This window comes from Camelus ferus, chromosome 3 (assembly GCF_009834535.1).
Source record: "Camelus ferus isolate YT-003-E chromosome 3, BCGSAC_Cfer_1.0, whole genome shotgun sequence".
NCBI classification, from domain to species: domain Eukaryota; kingdom Metazoa; phylum Chordata; class Mammalia; order Artiodactyla; family Camelidae; genus Camelus; species Camelus ferus.
In genome coordinates this window covers 544,712-564,263 of record NC_045698.1, presented here as the reverse complement: position 1 = coordinate 564,263, position 19,552 = coordinate 544,712, and the positions used below count along the sequence as shown (strand labels likewise).

At 52.0% G+C, this 19,552-nt stretch overlaps 1 protein-coding gene across 7 annotated transcripts; it reads right to left on the bottom strand.

Annotated features, from left to right (window-relative positions):
* Positions 1–2,054: 2,054 nt before the first annotated feature.
* TRIP13 (thyroid hormone receptor interactor 13) lies at positions 2,055–19,538 on the bottom strand. 7 transcript variants are annotated; one of them, XM_032469343.1, is made up of 14 exons: positions 19,265–19,538; positions 18,337–18,502; positions 14,047–14,176; positions 13,292–13,347; positions 12,515–12,605; positions 11,360–11,432; positions 8,695–8,758; positions 7,837–7,923; positions 7,513–7,619; positions 6,382–6,535; positions 4,535–4,647; positions 3,273–3,342; positions 2,867–3,049; positions 2,055–2,420 (listed from the first exon to the last, which is right to left on the bottom strand). In XM_032469343.1, exons 1-13 carry the CDS (start codon positions 19,354–19,356, stop codon positions 2,891–2,893), a joined length of 1,362 nt encoding a protein of 453 aa, XP_032325234.1. In that variant the 5' UTR covers positions 19,357–19,538; the 3' UTR covers positions 2,055–2,420; positions 2,867–2,890. The 7 variants fall into 7 exon arrangements, with proteins under 7 accessions (XP_032325234.1, XP_032325229.1, XP_032325242.1 ...); XM_032469338.1 differs by having other exon boundaries at positions 2,055–2,402; XM_032469351.1 differs by having other exon boundaries at positions 2,055–2,363.
* Between the last annotated feature and the right edge of the window lie 14 nt (positions 19,539–19,552).

Below are 19,552 nucleotides of genomic sequence, written 5' to 3'. Positions count from 1 at the left end.
CGCATGCAGAGAAGGACAAGCTGTGAGCGGTTAACAACTGACCTCCAAGGAGCGTGAGGGCCAGAGAGCCTCTGGACACTCAGAGGAGCGCCTCTCGGGCGGCAGAGAGAAGACACACAGAGAATTCCTGGGTGGAGCAGCTCAGCTCGAGACAGCACAGTGTCGGCCAAGAGGCAGGTCAGGGCCCTGGGGCACCCTGGACCGTGACCCAGGAACAGGACGTCTGAGCAGGGCCCCGACATAACCCCCCTGACCTGTCTGAACCTCTGAGCCTGCGGAAGTACCCCCCCTCCCCCAAACAGGGATTAAGCAGCACAGCCCAGCTGGGGACCTGACGGTCCCCCCGGAGGAGGGAAGAGGTCACACCCCAGCTGAACTGCAGGAGGGAGCAGCCCCTGCCAGACTCTGGGGCGTCACCAAGGGGCTGTGAGCATTCAGAAACTTAAGGCATGTTCTCGGGACACAGGACCCCATCCCCACAAAGACCCGGGGGTGAAGAGGCCCAGAGACCCCAGCACGGCTGCATGGAGCTGGTGCGGATGGACGTGGGTGGCCAGGGGGAGGCGGTGTCCCCAGCCCAGGCGTCAAGGGGGTGAACACACCTGGCGGTTGCCAGGCACCTGCGCAAGGTGGGAGCCCTCCTAGTGGGGAGGGCCAGGGGAAAACCCCAGAACTGCCCCCAAGATGATTTTTCAAAACCCACACCCAGCCTGGCCCTGTGGCACCCGATGACCCTGGGATGACCGTGGACTCCCTCAGGGGTGGCTGAGCCGTGGCCCCACCAGCCCCGGTCCTGCCCTCTGTACCAGGCAGGGCCTTGTGGCTGCGGTGGTCCACGGGGGCTTCAGGACCCCCAGCTCACACCAGCTGATTTGGGGGACTCAGAAGAGCTGATGGACCAGAAGACCATCGTGAGTCTCACGGCCCCTCGGGCTTCCTGGGGACATGCTCTGGCCACCTCTCCAACGAGGAGTGGGCTGCCCACAACAGGAACCTGCCCCTTGTGGGCAGAGCAGCCCTTCTCCATCCTGGGCCTGGGTCAGTGGGAGCATCCTGTGGGGCCCAACAACCTACGTCTTGGGAGCTGGGCCACAGCCCAGAAAGTGCCAGGATGGCCTGTGCCTGGGCGAGAAGACCGGGCCTGCATCCTCTGCTTGGGGTCCCAGGTATGACCCCTTATGGTGCCCAGGCCGCCCCTCTCCAGCAGGGCCCTCCCCTGGAAGGCGGTGGGTGCAGAGAGCTGAGGCCTGGAGGCACGATGGGCTGAGAATATCCGTGTCCCCCTCCCCACAAACACACATGTGCACGATGTCCTGTGGGCAGACACACGTGGCCCGTGGGGCGCAGAGGGGACCACAGGGCCTGAACAGGGACACGGGGCAAGGCTGGCCGCCTTTGCTGATGACTCTTCCTGCCCCGGGGTCTTGGCTGAGCCCCAGACCCTCCCATCCGTCCCGCAGAGCAGTGCTGCCCTCTGGTGCCCACTGGCAACGGCCAGGCTCTGGGAGATGGTCTGGTGGACCCTGGATCAGATCTGTCCCTGCCCGCAGACCCTGCCACACCTGCCCCTTGCTCATCTGTACTGGCTGGGCTCCGGGCCCCCTGCTCCCTCTCTCCCCAGGCTCCTCCTTCCAGCCGGATGCCTGGACACTGGGCACTGTAGCAGCAACCCTGCGAAACCAAGTTGCTCAGGATCCTCGCCCCGTCCAGCCCCAACCCTGGAGCACCGCCCCTCTCCTTGACCCCGGTGCCCACAGACCCCACTTTCAGCTTAATTCAGTCCAGGTCCTGAGGAAGCCACAGAGCCAGGCTCTGGACTCCAAGGCAGGAGTCGCTCCAGTCCTGGATCCGACTGGAGCCAAGGCCGGCTGTCGGCCCAGGCTTGGGACCTCGGGTCCTCCCTGCCTGTACCCAACCCTGGCCCCCCAGGGCTGCACAGTCACTTCCGGATGCACTACACCTCAAGGCTTAAAATGCTAAAGTCAGTAACTGTGTGAGCAATTCTTAAATAAAGCTCAAAGCACTTGGGAGAGATAAGAGAATCAAACTGAAAACTCTGGGGAAAAAATTTTAATACTTAAAAAGTTCTATAACAAACAGTAACACGTTCTTTTAAAAATGTGTACACAACACTAATACGGAATTTATTCTGCCATGAGATAAAAGCAAAACAACATTCTGCAGAGCACACCAGTTATCGACCAGTTTATTCTACACCCGTCGAGGTGCATCTTCATTTGAGCCGAGACCGCCGTCACTGAACAAACAAGTCGGGGTGTCCCCGTGATGCTCCCGCGCTGGCCGCCAGGGAGGCCGCCCCAGGCCAGCCGCAGCTCTCCCACAAACAGCACCGCGTCTGCTTCCTGCGGAGAACACTTGACCTAGAATTTGTTCCTCGATTTCTGTAACACAGGAACGGGCTTTTCTTATTCATCAGACAGCCCCCGAAACGTCTGCACTGAACACACACGCTCACGGGAGGAAGGGCCGCCGCCCCGTCTGGCGGGACGTGCACGGCTTCGACGCCGTGATCACGCTCTTATCTGGGACGACACAGTCTCCCCTCTGCTCGCGTAAACCTGACATCAGCCATCTTTCCTAAGCAAAACCTGTCAGCACTCTGGGTCCAATCACGGAGGCGGGATCCGGGACAGTCCTCCACAGAGAGCTCGGTGATCCTCTCTCGAAGCAGCAGAACGACAGGCTGCTCGTCTGCTGACGTGCACTTAGAACTATGAGAATACAGCACGCTCCGCGAGCGCCCCGGCCTGCGGGTCCCAGCCTGCGGGCCCCAGCCGTGGGCTCGGAGGCCCCCAGGGCGGCCGGGCCGGAGGGAAGCCATGCTGCTTCCTAGCTGTGAGCTCACCGAGAACGTGGGCGGGGACTCGGTTCACATGCAGGAGGAGAGCTTCTTTCTCTCCTCAAACTGCTTGTCCACTGCCAGAGACAGGGCCTGGAGGAAGCCCTCGACGGTGACGGTGGGGGCCTGGAAAGACAGGTGGCATCGCGGAGGTCCTGGCGCTCGGCGGGGCCCACCCAGCGCGAGCACCTGAGGAGGCAGGGAGGCCTGGACGTGAGCCCCCGATGTGCCGAAGGACGTGGGCAGGCACCCGGCCCCGCCTCCCGCGGCCTGAGGAGCCCATCACGTTAGAAACAATGAAATGAGGCAAAGCCCCAACGGTGGCAAGGGGGCCTCAGTGAGGCCACATCCCGCCGGACAGAAGAGGCGGTGGTGAAGCAGGGCCCAGAGCAGAGGGCGGCCGGGGGCTCACCTGAATGTACAGCGCGTGCGCCAGGAAAGGGAGTTTTCTCAGGACCCGACCGCTGAGGCCTTCGCTCTTCCTGTGAACGTAACCAGCTTGGGGACGTCAACACCACACGGACAGCCACACGTGTCGTGACTAGTCCCTGATGTCCCTCCCTGACAGCCCCTCACAGGGGGGCTGGTCTCCCGCAGGCCTCAGCCACTGCTCCAGGAGGGACAGGCTCCTCGCTGCCCTGACACCGTGCACGGCACAGGATGAGGTGGGTACCCAGCTGGCACTTGGGTTCCCCAAGAAACCAGGCTGGTTCAACGTCTCGAAGAATTTTTGCACAAGTCTCTGAACCGCTGTCCTCTGTCCCACCACAATAACTTTAAATCTCTTCAACAGACAGTACCTCTGAGGCCCCCCCTCCCGCCAGCATCACCACCTGAGGTCACCCGTACACACAACGCCCGCGGTCTTCCTGAATTCTCTCCAGTTTATCCAAATTCTAACTGTCTTTCGAGGCTCTGCTCCATTTCAGGCCTTCCCTTCCCCACCTGTGGATCACAAGGACACCTGAGAGCCTGAAAGTGCCACCAGCCTGGGCCTCGAGCTCATGCACCTGGGGTTCCTGGTGCTCACATGTCTCTCTGTGTCCAAGCAGCAGGACCAAACACTTTCCTCTTCCCCAAAGCACCAAGCTCCTGCCCTAACTGTTTAACTGTTTACTCTGCTTATCAAAGCAACAGCTTCCGTTTCTAATGAGCTTTTTTTTTAACTTGGTTTTTTTCTTCACGCTTTTTTTGGGGCAGGGGTAATTAGTCTTATTTACTTTGTTTTTATTTGTTTGTTGTTTGCTTGTTCATTTATTTACTTAATGGAGGTACTGGAGATGGAAGCCAGGACCTCGCGCGCGCTGAGCGTGCACCTCTACCGCTGAGCTACACCCGCCCCTACAAGATTCCATTTTCCTTTCTTGCCAATTTGTAAAAATTTAACAAACACTGCCTAATGCAGCATGAGGGCCTTACTCTGAACGCCCATCTTCTCAGACACAAGCTGGCACTTTTTCATTGTCCACCAGTACCTCTGGGAGGGTGCTGACCTCTGCCCTCCGGTCCAGGAGTGCAGGGTTGGAGGTCAGGCGCTTTCGATGCGTGTGTGACGCCCTGGGATCCAAGCCCTGTCATGTGACCCCTAACCACCCCTGCTGCCATGGGCAGTCACAGCTCCCCGATGCCAAGGCAAACGGCTCCTCCCAGTGACTGAGGGCGCCCCGCACACACCTCGAGATCTCGCTCAGGAGGAGGCTCAGCTTGGACACGTTGTTCTCGATGAACCCGATCATCTCCAGCTCACGGAGGGTCAGCAGCTGCTGGCGGGGGTATATGATCTGACACTGTGGGGACAGGGGCGTGTCAGCCACAGGGACAGCACTCAGCAGGCAAGTACACGTCTCGTCACGCCTCAGAAAAGCAAACAGAGCTGCTGGACCTGCAGGCTCTCACCTCCACCCCAGCGGCTGCTTCCAACAGAGATAAGAATGCGGAGAGCAAAACGCATCTCAGAAACACAGCATCTCAGCCTCTTCCGCGCGGCCCAAACCACAAGCCAGGCAAGGAGGAGCTCAGCAGCTGAGCACGGGCTGGTAACCAGCTCCAGTGACGTGTCACAACTCAGGACGGGCAGAGGGCCCTGGAGCCGGGACCTGGCCAGCCTCTCAAGGAGGGTCTCTGTTCACTGCTGTCCAGTTCAGATTCTTACTTGGGGGACCGAAAGCCTCCAGCTGACACGGACCCGGGTCTTCGAGTTCACCTCACAGACCACGTGTCTGCACGCTGGACGCCCTCCCGGGTGCCCATGCTGCCCACTACTGATGCATCCAGCACAGCTGTGGGCTCAGGAGCCAGGAGAGGAGGAGGAAGGAGCAGCCTTCTCTGCACCTGTTTAGGTTTGGTGACGGTTGCAAGGAAAACTAAGCAACAGGGTTTGTGCCAGGGGACTTCTGACCTCCCATTTGACTCAGTGACACTCCTCAGGCCTCTGCAGCCTCCCCGGACAGCCCTCATGGCCCCTCTCGTGACACAAGCCATCCGGCAGGCCCCGGCAGAACATGGGCCACAGTCACAGGCCGACAGTCTTCAGGACCGGCCAGCCTCCACCAAGACATCCTGCTGTCTAATTCCCTATAAACCGTCAGACTGAGAAACGACCCCACCCCACGCGCTCAGCTGCCAGGTGAAGCCTGCACGCATGGCTCCCGCTCAGCACACCCTCTAGGCGCAGCACAGTGCGCGGCGTGGAGGGGAGGCCTGGCGCCCCCAGCGGGCGCGGCGCTACAACATCTCCGCCGATCACGTCAGAGCTCCGCCAGCCCCACCCTTCTCTCCATGGCACAGGAAAGGACGCGGCGTGCACGCCAGGGCAGTGCACCCTGGGCTGAGACTAGCTCCTTCCCCCAACAGAGGCTGTCATCCTTGCAAGGATGTGGGAGCCCACAGACTGTGAAGTGACTGAGTCACTGCCACTGTGCCCTTGACGCTGCCAGAACATGGGGCCACAGAGACACCAACACTGAAGCCGACAACTGCCCTGTGAGCTGTGACCCCCCCCAGTCCAGTGACCGCCCTGTGAGCTGTGACCCCCAGTCCAGTGACCTCCCTGTGAGCTGTGACCTCCCAGTCCCGTGACCGCCCTGTGAGCTGTGACCTCCCAGTCCCGTGACCGCCCTGTGAGCTGTCACCACCAGTCAGGACAACCCCGTGGACCAGGACCACCATCCTTCTCCTCCTTTCAGGGGAGGAAATGGAGGCCAGAGAGCAGGCTACTTGCAAAGGCCGTGAGGACCAGGAGTGCCCGCACCCCCCACTCGTCATCCACAGACTGGCAGCTCAAACAATCATGAGGATCATTTTGTCTCAAAAGAGCAAAACTGAGTCAGCGGCCACGATTTCAGCTATCAGCTCAACCTGTGAGGTACAACAGCAGCAATGTCCAGCCTAACAAGACAGCTGATGCCACACTGGAGCACTTCATTCCGTATTAGAGCCAGGTATTTTAAACTACGTTGGTGAATTAAGAAAATTTGGGGAATCTAATCGATTAGGAGAGAGGAAAAAAGAAATCAAGGCACCTTCATCAGCTCTTCCACGCAGGAGAGGTAGATTTTGAAGATGGCTGCTGCAGAGGGCGGCCCAATGTACTGCCTGATGTCTGCCCTGTCCACGAAGGCCACGTCGATCCTCTCCGTGATGTTGGAGGTGGTCAGGATCACCACGTTGGAGTGCCTGCAGGCAGAGTGAGGGCCAGTCACCCCTGCCCCGGATGCCACCACACCTGACCTGACAGAGGGTGTCAGGACAGAGGGCCGCCCGGGTCCCAGGCGTTCAGCCAGCGCCCCTCAGCCGGCCACACTCCCACACCCTGAGTTCCTGCCTGACCCCTGGTCCTGCCAGGTCTTCCTGGCTGCAGCACAGCAGACCCTCCGGGCCTTGCTCTGGTTGCTGCCCTGCCTCCTGGAAAGCTCTCCCAGACCCCAGACCCCTGCTCGACAGCTCCCCACCTCCTTCACCCACAGTGAAGCCCTCACCTCTGTCAGCATCCCTGACTGCCTCGTCTCCTGAACCCCCTGCACCCACACCCCGCCCGGGCATGGCCACACGACAGCCCATCATGCAGCTCCCATCACCCCAACACGCTGTGAATAGCAACTACTTATGCCGTCCGCCTGCTGCTCTCCAGTCTCTAGCGCCCAGACTCCACGAGAGAGCCACTACTGTCCGGCCGGCTCACTCAGAGCTGGCAGAGGGTGTGCTGGAGCGCGGCACAGAACAGATGGGGGTTCTCGCTTGTCCATCACCTCCCCGGGAGTCAGGTTGGTGGGAGCCACCTCTAGAGCAGATCAGCTATGGGCACCTGACCACAGGCCCTGGACCTGCAGGACTGGGCTGCAGAGACACGAAATCTGGCCCCACCAAGGACGAGCAGAGGGACGGGTTGTGTTGGTACTAACGCTGGACACTTCGTTCTATACTTCTCGGCAGGTGTGCGTTTTCCCCACACCCAAGTTTCATTTTACACTTTAAATACTTTAATAAAGTAAAATGCACTTGATTTCTAAAAAGTGCATTTAGCACATGCTGCCTCAAACATGGAACCAACAGAGCCAACACCCAACTCCAGATGTGTTCTTGGCTAGGAAAGCTGGGTGTGCGGGCGAGAGGAGCCTGGGCGTCTCCCACAAGCCGTCGGATCAGGGTGCTACCTTTTAATCTGATCGATCTGGGTCAAGACAGCGTTGACCACGCGGATGGCATCTGAAGGCTCGGTGCCCGCCCTGCAGGCATTTCGGGCGGCCGTGAGGCTCTCCACCTGTGGGGAGGGGCAATGGGGCACAGTCAGCTGAGCCTGAGGACGAACACATGTGTGGGTGTGCACGTGCCCACCTGTGCTGGGAGCCTGGTGTGAGGGGGCCGAGGGCAAGGACTGCAGGACACGGAGCCTGAAGAGGCTGCAGCCCATAGGGCTGGTGGTGTCACCCCGTCTTGAGCTCCCTCCAGCCACAGGTTTAGAGTCCAAACACACCTACCTCGTCAATCAGCACAAACACCAGAGCATCTTTATCATCAATCAAGTCCTGAATCTTCTGGAACATCCTAGTCACCAGCTTGCCACTCTGGAAGCAAAACACTCTTTTGTTGTCAACGTGCACTCACCAAGCTGCCCGGAGCACACGTGTGCTCTCTGCCCTCACCTGGCTTCACTGACCCCAGGTGGCCCCACAAGCCCACAGTCTCCTGAAGGCCCCTCAGAAAACTCCCGGAGCCAGAGAAGCCAGGTCTGTAGAGAACCCAGACGGCCTCCCCTGGCGTTGGGCTGCAAGGTTTGGACGACTTGCGCCTCAGCTCACCTGGGTGTCTTCCCATCTTCCCTTCCCAGCTTTCCGCATGACCAGGACGGCATGGTCACACATGCCAACGTGCAAACTGGCCAGGTGCACCCCTCCCGGGCCCTCCCTGTCCCCACTCACCATCCACCTGGGGACCTCCTGACATGGGCGCGGGGCAGGGCCCTTCAGAGGTAAGGGTGTGACATCACCTGGTCCGAGCCCTTTGGTTTACGGATGGCAAATGAGGCTCAGGGCCCCGAGGGCATGCTCAGCTGAGGGGTGCAGATCCCTTTCTCCTCAGATAGCACTGAGTGCCTATCCCAGTCAAAGGTCTGGATGGGACTGGCAGAGGGTCCTCTCGGGGCTCAGACTATTTCCAAGTTACTGCGTAGCTCTGGAACTTTCCTCTGACCACAAAGTCAGCCCCTTGTTCACTTTCCTGTTTCTACTTATTTCCCTCCTAAAGCTCTGGGAGGACAAAGTTTGCCTCATCTACGGGATGACCTTTCAACTACGCGGTTGATGATGCAGAGAATTAGAACTGATATTAATACTTACTTCTGAAAACCACTTAGAAAAGAGGCTGTGGCTGTTTATTTCAATTAACTGGCCGTACCGGTACCTAAGACAGCAGAAGAGAGTCAGGGAAACTGTGACAAGTCAGCCCCACAGCATCCTGGGCGGCAGCTGCCTCTGCCTCTTCAACGTGACATCTCTCAAATGTCCAGCAGGGTGAGAATGACACTTGGTTAAAGGGATCATGCGACTGAGGTCCCTAGCAACCAGCACACTAGAATAATCACGGAAAACCAACAAGATGCATCGACATCGATAGTTCTAGTTGGAGCAAATTAAATTCCTCAAACTGAACAGCATTTTCATTTGAATTAAAGCAGGAATAAAATCCCTCTAATTTTTAATGCACCTGTAATTTACATTTCTATGTTTAAAAAGCATCATGGGTACCAATACAGCAAACGAAGCAAAAGCACCAGAAGTGTTTTGGTCAGAGCTGAACATTTCCCCTTCCTTCCACAAGACCCTCAGGAATGCGACGATTTGTTTTCTAGCACGAGATCACTTCCTGCAAGCCTAGAGCTCTGGAGGGCTCAGAGGGCCAGAAGCTGGCCTGCACACACACTGACTGCAGCCAGCACTCACCACCAGGCACCCAAGGGGCGGCGAGAGGCCTGGACGCACTGAGCTCTTCCTAAAATCAAGCAGGAGACAGAGGCAGGGGAGAGCCGACTCCCAAGTCCTCTTCTCTTTCACGTCAAAAGCCCACAGGAAACACGTAACTGCTTCCAGAAAGCATCACTGGTTTTGCAATTGAAAAAGACCATTTACTAACTCTATTTACAAGAGGAGGCGGGGGGGGGGGGGGGGGGGGGGGGGCTAGACCACCTAACAAATGCAGACTGTGCTGAATGTTAGACAAAATTAAGTATTAAACATTTGGATCATTAACTAAAGTGGGCAACAAGACTTGCTAAGGTTTCTTTTTGCCACAAAATACACATTTCCACTTTCTTGTACTGGAAAAAGTCTTATTTCCCGTAATATAACATCTTCACTCTCTGGTGTTTTAGGAAACTGGCCCTAGAGATCTTTAAACACAGATGCATTTCAATATGTCAAGACAAAGGCCAAGTTACCGTGCATGAAGGATTGAAATAAAGCAGTTTCCCTACTTACAAGCCATTTTTGGAAAAAAAAAAAAAAAAAGGTATTTAAATGTGTATCTCATAGGATTTTCTCTTCTAAACTCATATGGATTAACAGGTAGCAGATTTACCCTCTGCCTTAACAAACTCAGAGTGGGCAGAACAAACGAAACAGTGCCTGAGGTAGGTGGACAACAGGCGTTGGAGGACCGGGACCCCAAGAGAAGAGAAATGAGGGCACAACTGCCCTGACTTTCTGCCTAGAGCACCTTCCAACCGTGACCCTGGAGGGTACCCAGGAAGAGCACAGCCGTCATGCTGAGCGAGGGGTCAGAGGTCAGAGTTCAGGAGCCTGAGGTGTCTGGAGGCCACAAAGCAGAGTTCCAGGTAGGGAGACACACAGGAATAAATCTCCGGAAACCATCCTGGGGCCCCGAATCTTTACTGGACACTCAGGTGTGTGAATCGGGAAACCCTGGCATTCACAGGTCGGGAGCGTTCGAGGCCCCGATGGCCACGGTGGAGGGAACTGAGACCCCACCTGTGAAGTGAGACTAGACTACACCAAGACCCCTCTGACAAAGCTTAAGAACAAACCTCGAAAGGATCACACTGAAGCATCAGTAACCAAAGTGCAAAAGCAGAACAAAACTCAGCAGCCGTTAAATAAAGAGAATCCAGATGCTTCAAGTCACAATGTTTAGTCAAAATCTACCTGACACGTCAGGAAGCAGAAACACCTGAGCCAAAACCAGAAAAAAAAGACTCAGGCGTGATGGTGATGGAAGGAGCAGACAGGAGCATAAAACAGCTATCACACACTTCCTCAAGCATTTTAACAAGAACATAATGAGATGAGAAATCTAAGTGTAAAAGGAACCAAATGGAACCTCCAGAGAAGAAAAGTACACTGTCAGAGATGAAAATTACACTGAACAGAATTAAAAGCAGGCCAGGTACTGCAGAAAGCTATACAAAATGAAACCCAGAACCTTTCAAAACCCTGAAAACACAAGAGAGCACATCAGTGGCCTGTGGGACACCGTCAGGCCGTCTAACATGGGAGTAAGTGGCCCCCAGACAAGGCGGCAGAAAGCAGGGGGTTAGCCAAACAGTTTTTAAATGTGATGAGACCGTGAAGCCCACAGCTGACGGGACTTAAGGAGAAGCGGACGCAGCACTGAAGGCTCGGATGCCCTTCCACAGCGGCACACCAGCAGACCGGGGGTCTGCGTGGACACCGAGCACCCTGAGCTGACGTCCCTGGAACATCCCTCGACAAGGGCGGAGACACGGTACTCTAAGCGAACATGGGACAGCCACCAGGAGAGGCCATGCAGTCATAAAGCAGGTCTCAAACACGTTTAGAAAGGCTGACATAGTAACTCGAGACTATGCTGAGTACAGAGGAATTCGCTAATTTTTTTGAAAGAGGGGGACTCACTACTCATGCAAAAAGGTTAAAAAGTAAAAACAGCTTCTGTGGAAAACTGAAATACTCAGTGGAAGAGCAAGCAATCCCATTTCGGCCATCTCCTCCCTCCAATTACTGAAGTTACCTGCTTGAGAGTCTAATGGTCAACTTCTGGGCTAAAGCTTTACACAGGGACGTTTTTCCAGTTCCTGGAGGACCTGTAAGAAGATGTGAGCAAATGTGGTTTTAAGTCAGTGCTCTCCCAGGCTTCCCACAGAGTAACAGTTGCATCACCAATAGAATACGAAACAGGCAGATGAGGAAACACCAGCAGTGTGCTCCTGTCCGCAGGCCCTCTGGCTTCCTGGTCTGAATCTTCACTTATGCCCCATGTCCTCTACGAAACCCAATGATTATGAAAATCCACCTTTCAATGGTCAAGCGCTCTTCTCAATGACCACCAGGATGTCTGCTACTTCTGAAGCCCATGGGCCACCATCTTTCACTACAGCTGCTTACACATGGGCCAAAGCCCACACTAAACAGGGAGGGCAGGAGGGCCAGCGCCCCACTAAACAGCTTCTTGCCCCACGTGTGTGTCACTCAGAACAGGTCTTGCAGGACCCGGGTGACCCGTGTGGAAAATGCACCCAAGAGGGAATGCTGACTTTCTGCAAGTGTTTTTCATAATTCAAGAGAAAATATGCAACCAATTCTAAATGGAAAATAATTCATCACCCTAATTAAAACATGTTGATTGTCTACTCTGACCCTGGTATTAAGACAACTTGCCAGCATATATGCTATTTAAAAGACACTAACTACTCTCTTAAAATTGTATACAAGCCTACAATCTTTGGGTTGTCTCTCAATTCCTTTCTCTCTGGGGACTTAAAGAAAAAACAAAAAGGTACTGTTCCCCAAGAACCAGACAGGGTTCTATAAAGCGTGGCCTTTGCGGCTTACTACCTATCTAGTGAAGCTCTAAGGATGTCACAGAGAAATATGAGGTGACTGCTATCTTCAGGAGTCTATGACCAGCTGGGGAAACAGGCAGTTACTTGAAAGTTTAATAATAGTATAAAAAGTCACAAGGCATAATCAGGTGGCAGCCAAATGAAGGGTCAAGGAACCAAAGCCCAGAGAGCGTGAGCCCAGTCGGCTTCACAGGGGAGAATGTTCTAGGGCAATTCTGAGTCCACCGTAAGAGGAGCTACAGCTCCTCACAGAAGGACAAAGGTCCAAGCAAAAGTCTGATTTTGTGCAGCTTCTCTCGCCACGTGAAACCTGGACGCTTTACCGTGAAGCAGCACCACCCGGTTCCAGGTGATGAGGTTGCTGTCGACATTCTTGTCTGAAAACAGTAATGTTGTCATCACATAATCGAGGAGCTGAGTGAAGAAAGGAAAAATTCAGATAAAGGTATGAGGAAAGCCAAGGCTCCCACTACACGTGCCCTAAGTGAGCAGAGGGGACGGAGGTCCTCCAAGACTGCCAGCACCAGACACCGGCCGGACCCCGGTACTATTGTAAGGTCACTTTTATTTAAAATCCTAACCAACAAAACAACTGAGGGACACACCAAGTAAAAGCAAGCTCCTTCCTCTGGGACGACACGGCAGTGGACGAGCACATGGCTCGTTCACTAAAGAACAGCAGCCGGGCTCTGCAGTCAGCTGTGGCGGCCCCAAGTGGCCTGGGGTGGAGCAGGGCGGTGGGGACAGACTTCTAGTGTCCCCCTAGTGTGCAGAAGGACCCTTCCCCTTGGAGGGGGTTCAGACATGGTGGAACTTGCTCAGACCTGCCCACCTGCTCTGTCCACCCCTTGGCACTGTGGGTTCCTAAGAGTGTGACCCAGCGCAAGGGGTCTTCACACTCTGAACCCTCCCCCTTCTCCCTCGGGAACTCCCCAGAGACCAGCTCCACTCGGAAGCAATCCCAGAGGACAGACATCAGGACACGGGCTGCTAGTAAGCAGCATTCCCAGAAGTCCATCTGAGTCAAGTGTGCCAGAGAGCAGCACAATAATGATTCTACTTCAAATAATGGGGCCTTTTGGGAAAAAAGCGCAACTCACATGAGATTTGACTTCCACATCATACACCAGGCTGTCCCAAAGCCCATGGAATTCAGCTGAGAGAAAAAAACAAAAACCTAACTTTAGGAAAGCAAGCCTTGCCCCTACTGGTCAGGGCTGCCCTGAGCCGCTGATGCTCCCCACTGCTCCACGTGTGGTAGTCTAAGATGCTGGTCACAGGGATTTCAAATTTTTTAAATTGTTCTTAAAATTAAAGATGCAAAATAAATGATAGTCACATGTGACTCAGTAGAGGAGTGACCTTTCCATCGTATTATTATGCACAGCTGTCCTTGTGGACCTGCACCTGGACACAAGCACACACCCTAGACCCACCAGCCTCCCCACAAGCTAACACTTGGGCAAGACAGAGTGGCAGGTCTAGTCTACATGTTAGGATGCCAAGCATAAAACTTGATGACTGAATTAATCCCAGGATTCTGTCTGCTAGAACCCATTGGCAAAGTTCATGGAGAAGCATCGAGAAGGAGGAAGGAGTGGGCCCGCAGGACTGACCAACTGGGCAGGAAAGAAGGGCACCACTGTAATTCTCAATGAGTGACCCACCCAAATGGTCTTATATTGGAAATCTCTCTTCTTTTGCGATATACTTTCCAGTTCATAACAGATAAAATGCCCTAAAATCCTATAAAACAGACAGACAAAATCTTCTTGGCAAGTCCAAGGTGTGTGCCATCTTCTGACCCCCCCCCCCATATTTGGCATGCTCCACCTACTGTTAATGTCACAGGTACCTGCAGGCAGAACCCAATGATTTGCTGCAATTATATTTTCTGTCTCTTCCTCCAAATTTTCACTGCTGGGGCCATCTTCATTTAGCTGGAAGATGTGAAGTGCAATAGTGCATGCGCTCAAATCAATGGGCTGTGATGAGAATGAGAAGAAAAAACCAAATAAATCTACATAAATTGAAGATAACTCACTTTTAAATTCTAGCTATAAAAATTAGGAGCTATCCAATAAATTCAAAAAAACCAAAAAGAAAGGAACTCAAGCATAATACAAAAGAAAACCATCAAATCACAAAAGGAAAAACAAAAAGAAGAAAGGAACAAAGAATTAATATAAAATCTACTGGAAAACAAGGTTTAAAATGACAATAAATACATACTTATTAATAGTTACTTTAAATGTCAATGGACTAAATGCTCCAATCAAAAGACATGGAGTGGCAGACTGGATAATAAAACAAGAACCTAAAATATATTCGGTAATAAAACAAGAACCTACAAGAGACCCACTTAAGGGATACACAGTGAGGGGATGGAAAAAAAGATACTTCATGGAAATGGAAATGACAAGAAAGCATGGGTAGCAATACTCATATTAGACAAAACAGACTTTAAAACAAAGTCCATAAGGAACAACAAAGAAGAACACAACATAACAATAAAAGGATCAATACAAGAAGACATTACACTTGGTAACATATGCACCCAGTAAAGGATTACCTAATACATAAAATACTAACAGACGTAAAGGGAGAAATTGATGGGCATTCAATAATAGTAGATTTTAACACCCCACTGACATCAATGGACACATTTTCTAGACAGAACATCAATACGGCAACAGAAATCCTAAAAGACACAAGAGAACAGTTGGGCTTAATTGAGATCTCTAGGACACTACAACCAAAAGAAACAGAATACACATTCCTTTCAAGTGCACATGGGAACAAACTTTAGGATAGGCCACATACTAGGACACAAAATAAGCCTCAGCAAATTTAAGAGGATAGAAATTATTTCGAGTATCTTTTCTGACCACAATGGCACGAAACTAGAAATCAACCGCAGAAAGAAAAATGAGGAAAAAATGATCACATGGAGACTAGACAACATGCTACTAAAAAATCAATAAGTCAACAATAAAATCAAAGAGGAAGTAAAAAATATCAAGACAAACAACAATGAAAACACAATCATACAAAATCTGTGGGATGCAACAAAAGCAGTCTTAAGAGGGAAGTTCATAGTGATGTCTCCCTCAAAAAACAAGAAAAACCTCAAACCACCTAATCTACCACCTAAAAGAACTAGACAAAGAACAGACAAAACCTAAAGTCAGCAGAAGGATGAAAATAACAAAGAACAGAGGGGAAATAAATACAATAGATTAAAAAAAATAGAAAAATCTATAAAACAAAGGGCTGGTTTTTCACAAGGATAAACAAAATCAACAAACCTCCAGCCAGGATTATCAAGAAGAGAGAGGACCCAAATAAAGAAATAAATGAAAAAGGAGAAATAACAACTGATACCACAGAAATACAAAAGACCCTAAGAAAATACTATGAATAGTTTCATGCCAAAAAAAATGGACAACCTAGAGGAAAGGGACATGTTTCTAGAAACATACAGCCTGCCAAAACTGAATCAAAAAGAAACAGATCATTTGAACAGACCAATTACTAGAAGTGGAAAAGGATCTATTTAAAAAATAAACAAACAAACAACCTCTCTGAAAAGGAAAGTCCAGACCAGATGGCTTCCCTGGGGAATTCTACCAAACATACAAAAAGTAACTTATACCCATCCTTCTCAAACTCTTCCAAAAGACTGAAGAGGAGGGAAGACTCCTGAAGTCATTCTGTGAAGCCATCACCATCCTGATACCAAAAGTAGACAAAGACACTACAAAAAAACTTACAGGCCAATATTTCTGATGAATATAGATGCAAAAATCCTCAACAAAATATTACCAAACTGAATCCAACAACACATAAAGAGGATCACACACCATGATCAAGTTGGATTCATTCCAGGTCACAAAAATGGTTCAACATGTGCAAATCAAAGTGATACACCACGTCAACAAGGACAAGATGAAAGCCACATGACCATCTCAAAAGATGCAGAAAAAGCATTTGATAAAATTGAACATCCATTTATGATAAAAACTCTCACCAAAGCGGGTATAGAAGGAACATATCTCAACATGGTAAAAGCCATTTATGACAAACCCATAGCCAATATAATACTCAATGGTGAAAAGCTGAAAGCCTGCCCACTAAATTCTAGAGCAAGACAAGGATGCCCACCCTCCCCACTTCTATTCAACATAGCATTGGAAGTCCTAGCCACAGCAACCAGATGAGAAAGAAACAAAAGGTATCCAGATTGGAAGGAAAGAGGTAAAATTGCCATTATATGAAAGTGACTTGATACTCTATGTAGAAAATCCTAAAGATTCCACAGAAAAATTATTAGAATAAATGAATTCAATAAGGTAGCAGGACACAAGATTAATATACAGAACTTCTTTGCTCTAACAGTGAACTATCAGAAGAGAAAGTAAAAGACAAAAAAACCCTGTTTAAAACTGCATCCAAAAAAATACCTAGGAATAAACCTAACCAAGGAGGTGAAAAACCTATATGCTGAGAACAATAAAACACTGATAAAGGAAACAGAAGACGATTCAGAGAACTGGAAAGTATCCCTACTCTTGGGTTGGAAAAATACTGTTAAAATGGCCATAAACCCAAAGCAACCTACAGATTTAACATGATTCCTATCAAAGTACCCATGACGTTTTTCACAGAACTAGAATAAGTAATCCTAAAGTTTGTAAGGAACCAACAAAAGACCCAAAATTGCCAAAGCAATCCTGAGGAAAAAGAACAAAGCTGGAGGCATAACCCTCCCAGACTTCAAATACTACGTAGCTACAGTAATCAAAACAGCCTAATATTGGCACAAAAACAGATACACAGGTCAATGGAACAGAATAGAGAGCCCAGAAATAAACCCACATAACTATGCTTAGGGTGACATTCCTGGAAACCTGTCCTGGTATAATGTTATCGATCATAATTCTAGTCATTATCTTAAAGTGTTGTGTGTCATAAAAACAACCTAATTTCTTTTCCATTGCATTCTAATCAGATCTTTAACCAGTCATTTTTAACTCTTTTGTCGTTTACAGAGTTATTATTTTACTCTAATAGTGATACTTCTACAAGTATGTCTCATCTTCAGAGACATTCATAGAAAGGACTCTGAGTCCCAAAAGGGGAGGAAAGAATAAACATTTTAAAATAAGCTAATCTTAAATTTGAAATAAAGTAAGTCTTTTCATCCAATCTAACAACTTTTTTAATACTATATAATCTTTATTTTCGACCATTAATATCTAATTTTTTATCTTTAAGTTTTTTTTAATTGAACTATAATTGACTTACAATAATGTATTAGCTTCAAAATGATTCAGTTATACGATGTTTTATAGTTCTCAGTGTACAGTTCTCTCACATTCCTGGTTAGGTTTAGTGGCCAACACCCACGACCTCCAGTTAGGCTGTGCGAACCTGCCCTTCTGCAAGAGCGTAGGAAGGCTCTCCTGCTCCCTTCAGGCTGGCCAAAATTGAGTACTGTGGCATCGGATTTCAGGGTGAAAAACTCTGACAATGCCACAAACATCAGTCCTAACAGAAGAATGGGGAGGCCCACCTCATCAGCAAATTTTAGCGCCAAAACAATTCTTCCAAAATGATTTGTTGTAAGGCAGGAATTGTACAGGTATAAGTGATGCGTCCTCCTGAGGCAGCCATTCTGGGTCACACTCAGCCTCTCACACAAGACTCGTCTTAACTCCCCCCCACCTGACACAGTCTCGGTAAGGCGGTGGGTGACACAGTCTATACGCTGGACTAGACGAAGAGCCCCCAGAACTCTGAAGGTCCTGACACACGCTGAGCACCCCACAAACAGCTGTTGACTGAGAGAAGAGAGAAGGCACAGAGGCCTCATTAGCATGGCCCACTGCTTCATCGTGGTGCACTCCCAGTCTCAGTTTCTGGTCTGTCTCCTTCTGCACCAAGAGCATCCTGACAGCAGGGCCACGTCTTCTCCAGCACCTGGCTCCTGACTGACAGCCAGGACCTGTCTGAGGCCAAACCAACAGATGAGCCAACCAGTTTCTGACAACACACTACCAAACAGCAAGCACACGACCACGGTGCCGACTTTGTGACCAGCTAGGGGCTGGCTGTTTCCTGGCACTGAGAATCAGTAAGTTACCTGCGAGTCTTTAACCTTCAGCTCTGTGTCAACAATAGACACAGACTGCACATTTCTGGTCAGAAAAGGCTCATCAAACTCAGTCCACGTGTAATCACCAAACACGATGTTATGTCTGTTGAGTAGCTTTCTGACACTCAGCTTTATATCTTCTTTTTTTGCAGTGCTAGGAAAACAAACGAAACACATAAATCAGGTTTAAAGTAAAGCACATTTTAGTAGTAAGTGTCTAAAACTCCAGAGCACAGGTGAGAAAGTGCAGCAGTTAAGGGTGTGGGCCGAGTGGGCCAGCCTGGGGCCGGAACCCGGTCGGCCCCCGCGGGCAGCCGCACGGCTGACCGGGAGCTACCTCGAGTCTCTGTCCTCAGCCTCCAGCAGAAGGCAGCAGGCGACAGCTGGAGCTGGTGCTCGCTGGGTGCCGCTGAGGGGTGGTCAACCCGCCTGGCCTGCTGGGGACAGCGCCCCGCACACGGGGGGGCGCTCTGAGCAGCAGGAAGCGCGCTCGCTGTGACCGAGGAGGGAACGAACCCGCACCGCGGCCGTCAGGCGTCTGCATCTGGCCAACTCCCCGCCAGCGGAGCCCGCTTTCAGCCTGGCGCCTCCGGCCGCCGCTGCCCTCCGGTCAACCCCGGCCCTCCTGCTCCCGCTCAAGGCCAGCCGCTACCCTGCAGCCCTTGGACTGCGTCGGGGGCCAGTCCCACGCCCCACCGCCGGCAGCCGAGGGGGCTCAGGGCGGGGGGCCACGGACGGTCCCCGCACTTAGAGCTCCCGGGAGAGACCGTCCAAGCGCCCGGCTTTCCTGGGCCGGGTGGGTCGGGTCCTGTCAGGTCAGGCGGGGCTCGGGGAGCGGACTAGGCCCGGGGCAGGTCCGGCCAGGTCGGGGTCGGGCTCAGGGTGGGGACCAGGCCCGGGCCGGGGCCGCGCTCACCTCCCGCTCCGCTGGTGCACCTCCACATGGACAGTCGGTGCGTCGGCCACGCAGGACAGCGCCTGCTTCAGGTCGCCCACGGCCTCGTCCATGGCGCCGCCGCCGCCGCCGCCGGGAGCCCCGAGGGCCCGGCCGGAGCGTGGCCGCCGCCGCCTCTCACTCCACACCGCTGCCACCGCTGCTGCCACCGCCGCCTCAGCCACCGCCGCGCCCGCCGCGCCCGCCGCGCCCGAGCTTCGAACCTGCCGCGCTCGGCAAGCCGCCCCTTGACCCGGAAGCGCTGGCGCC

Excerpts from the sequence above, each read along its gene's own strand:
- TRIP13 (XM_032469331.1), bottom strand. The coding sequence starts at position 19,356 with ATGGACGAGGCCGTGGGCGACCTGAAGCAGGCGCTGTCCTGCGTGGCC. Across the intron at positions 18,503-19,264 it reads GTGCACCAGCGGAGCGGGAG|CACTGCAAAAAAAGAAGATA; the intron begins GTGAGCGCGGCC and ends TTGTTTTCCTAG. Across the intron at positions 11,433-12,514 it reads CCGGGTGGTGCTGCTTCACG|GTCCTCCAGGAACTGGAAAA; the intron begins GTAAAGCGTCCA and ends ATCTTCTTACAG.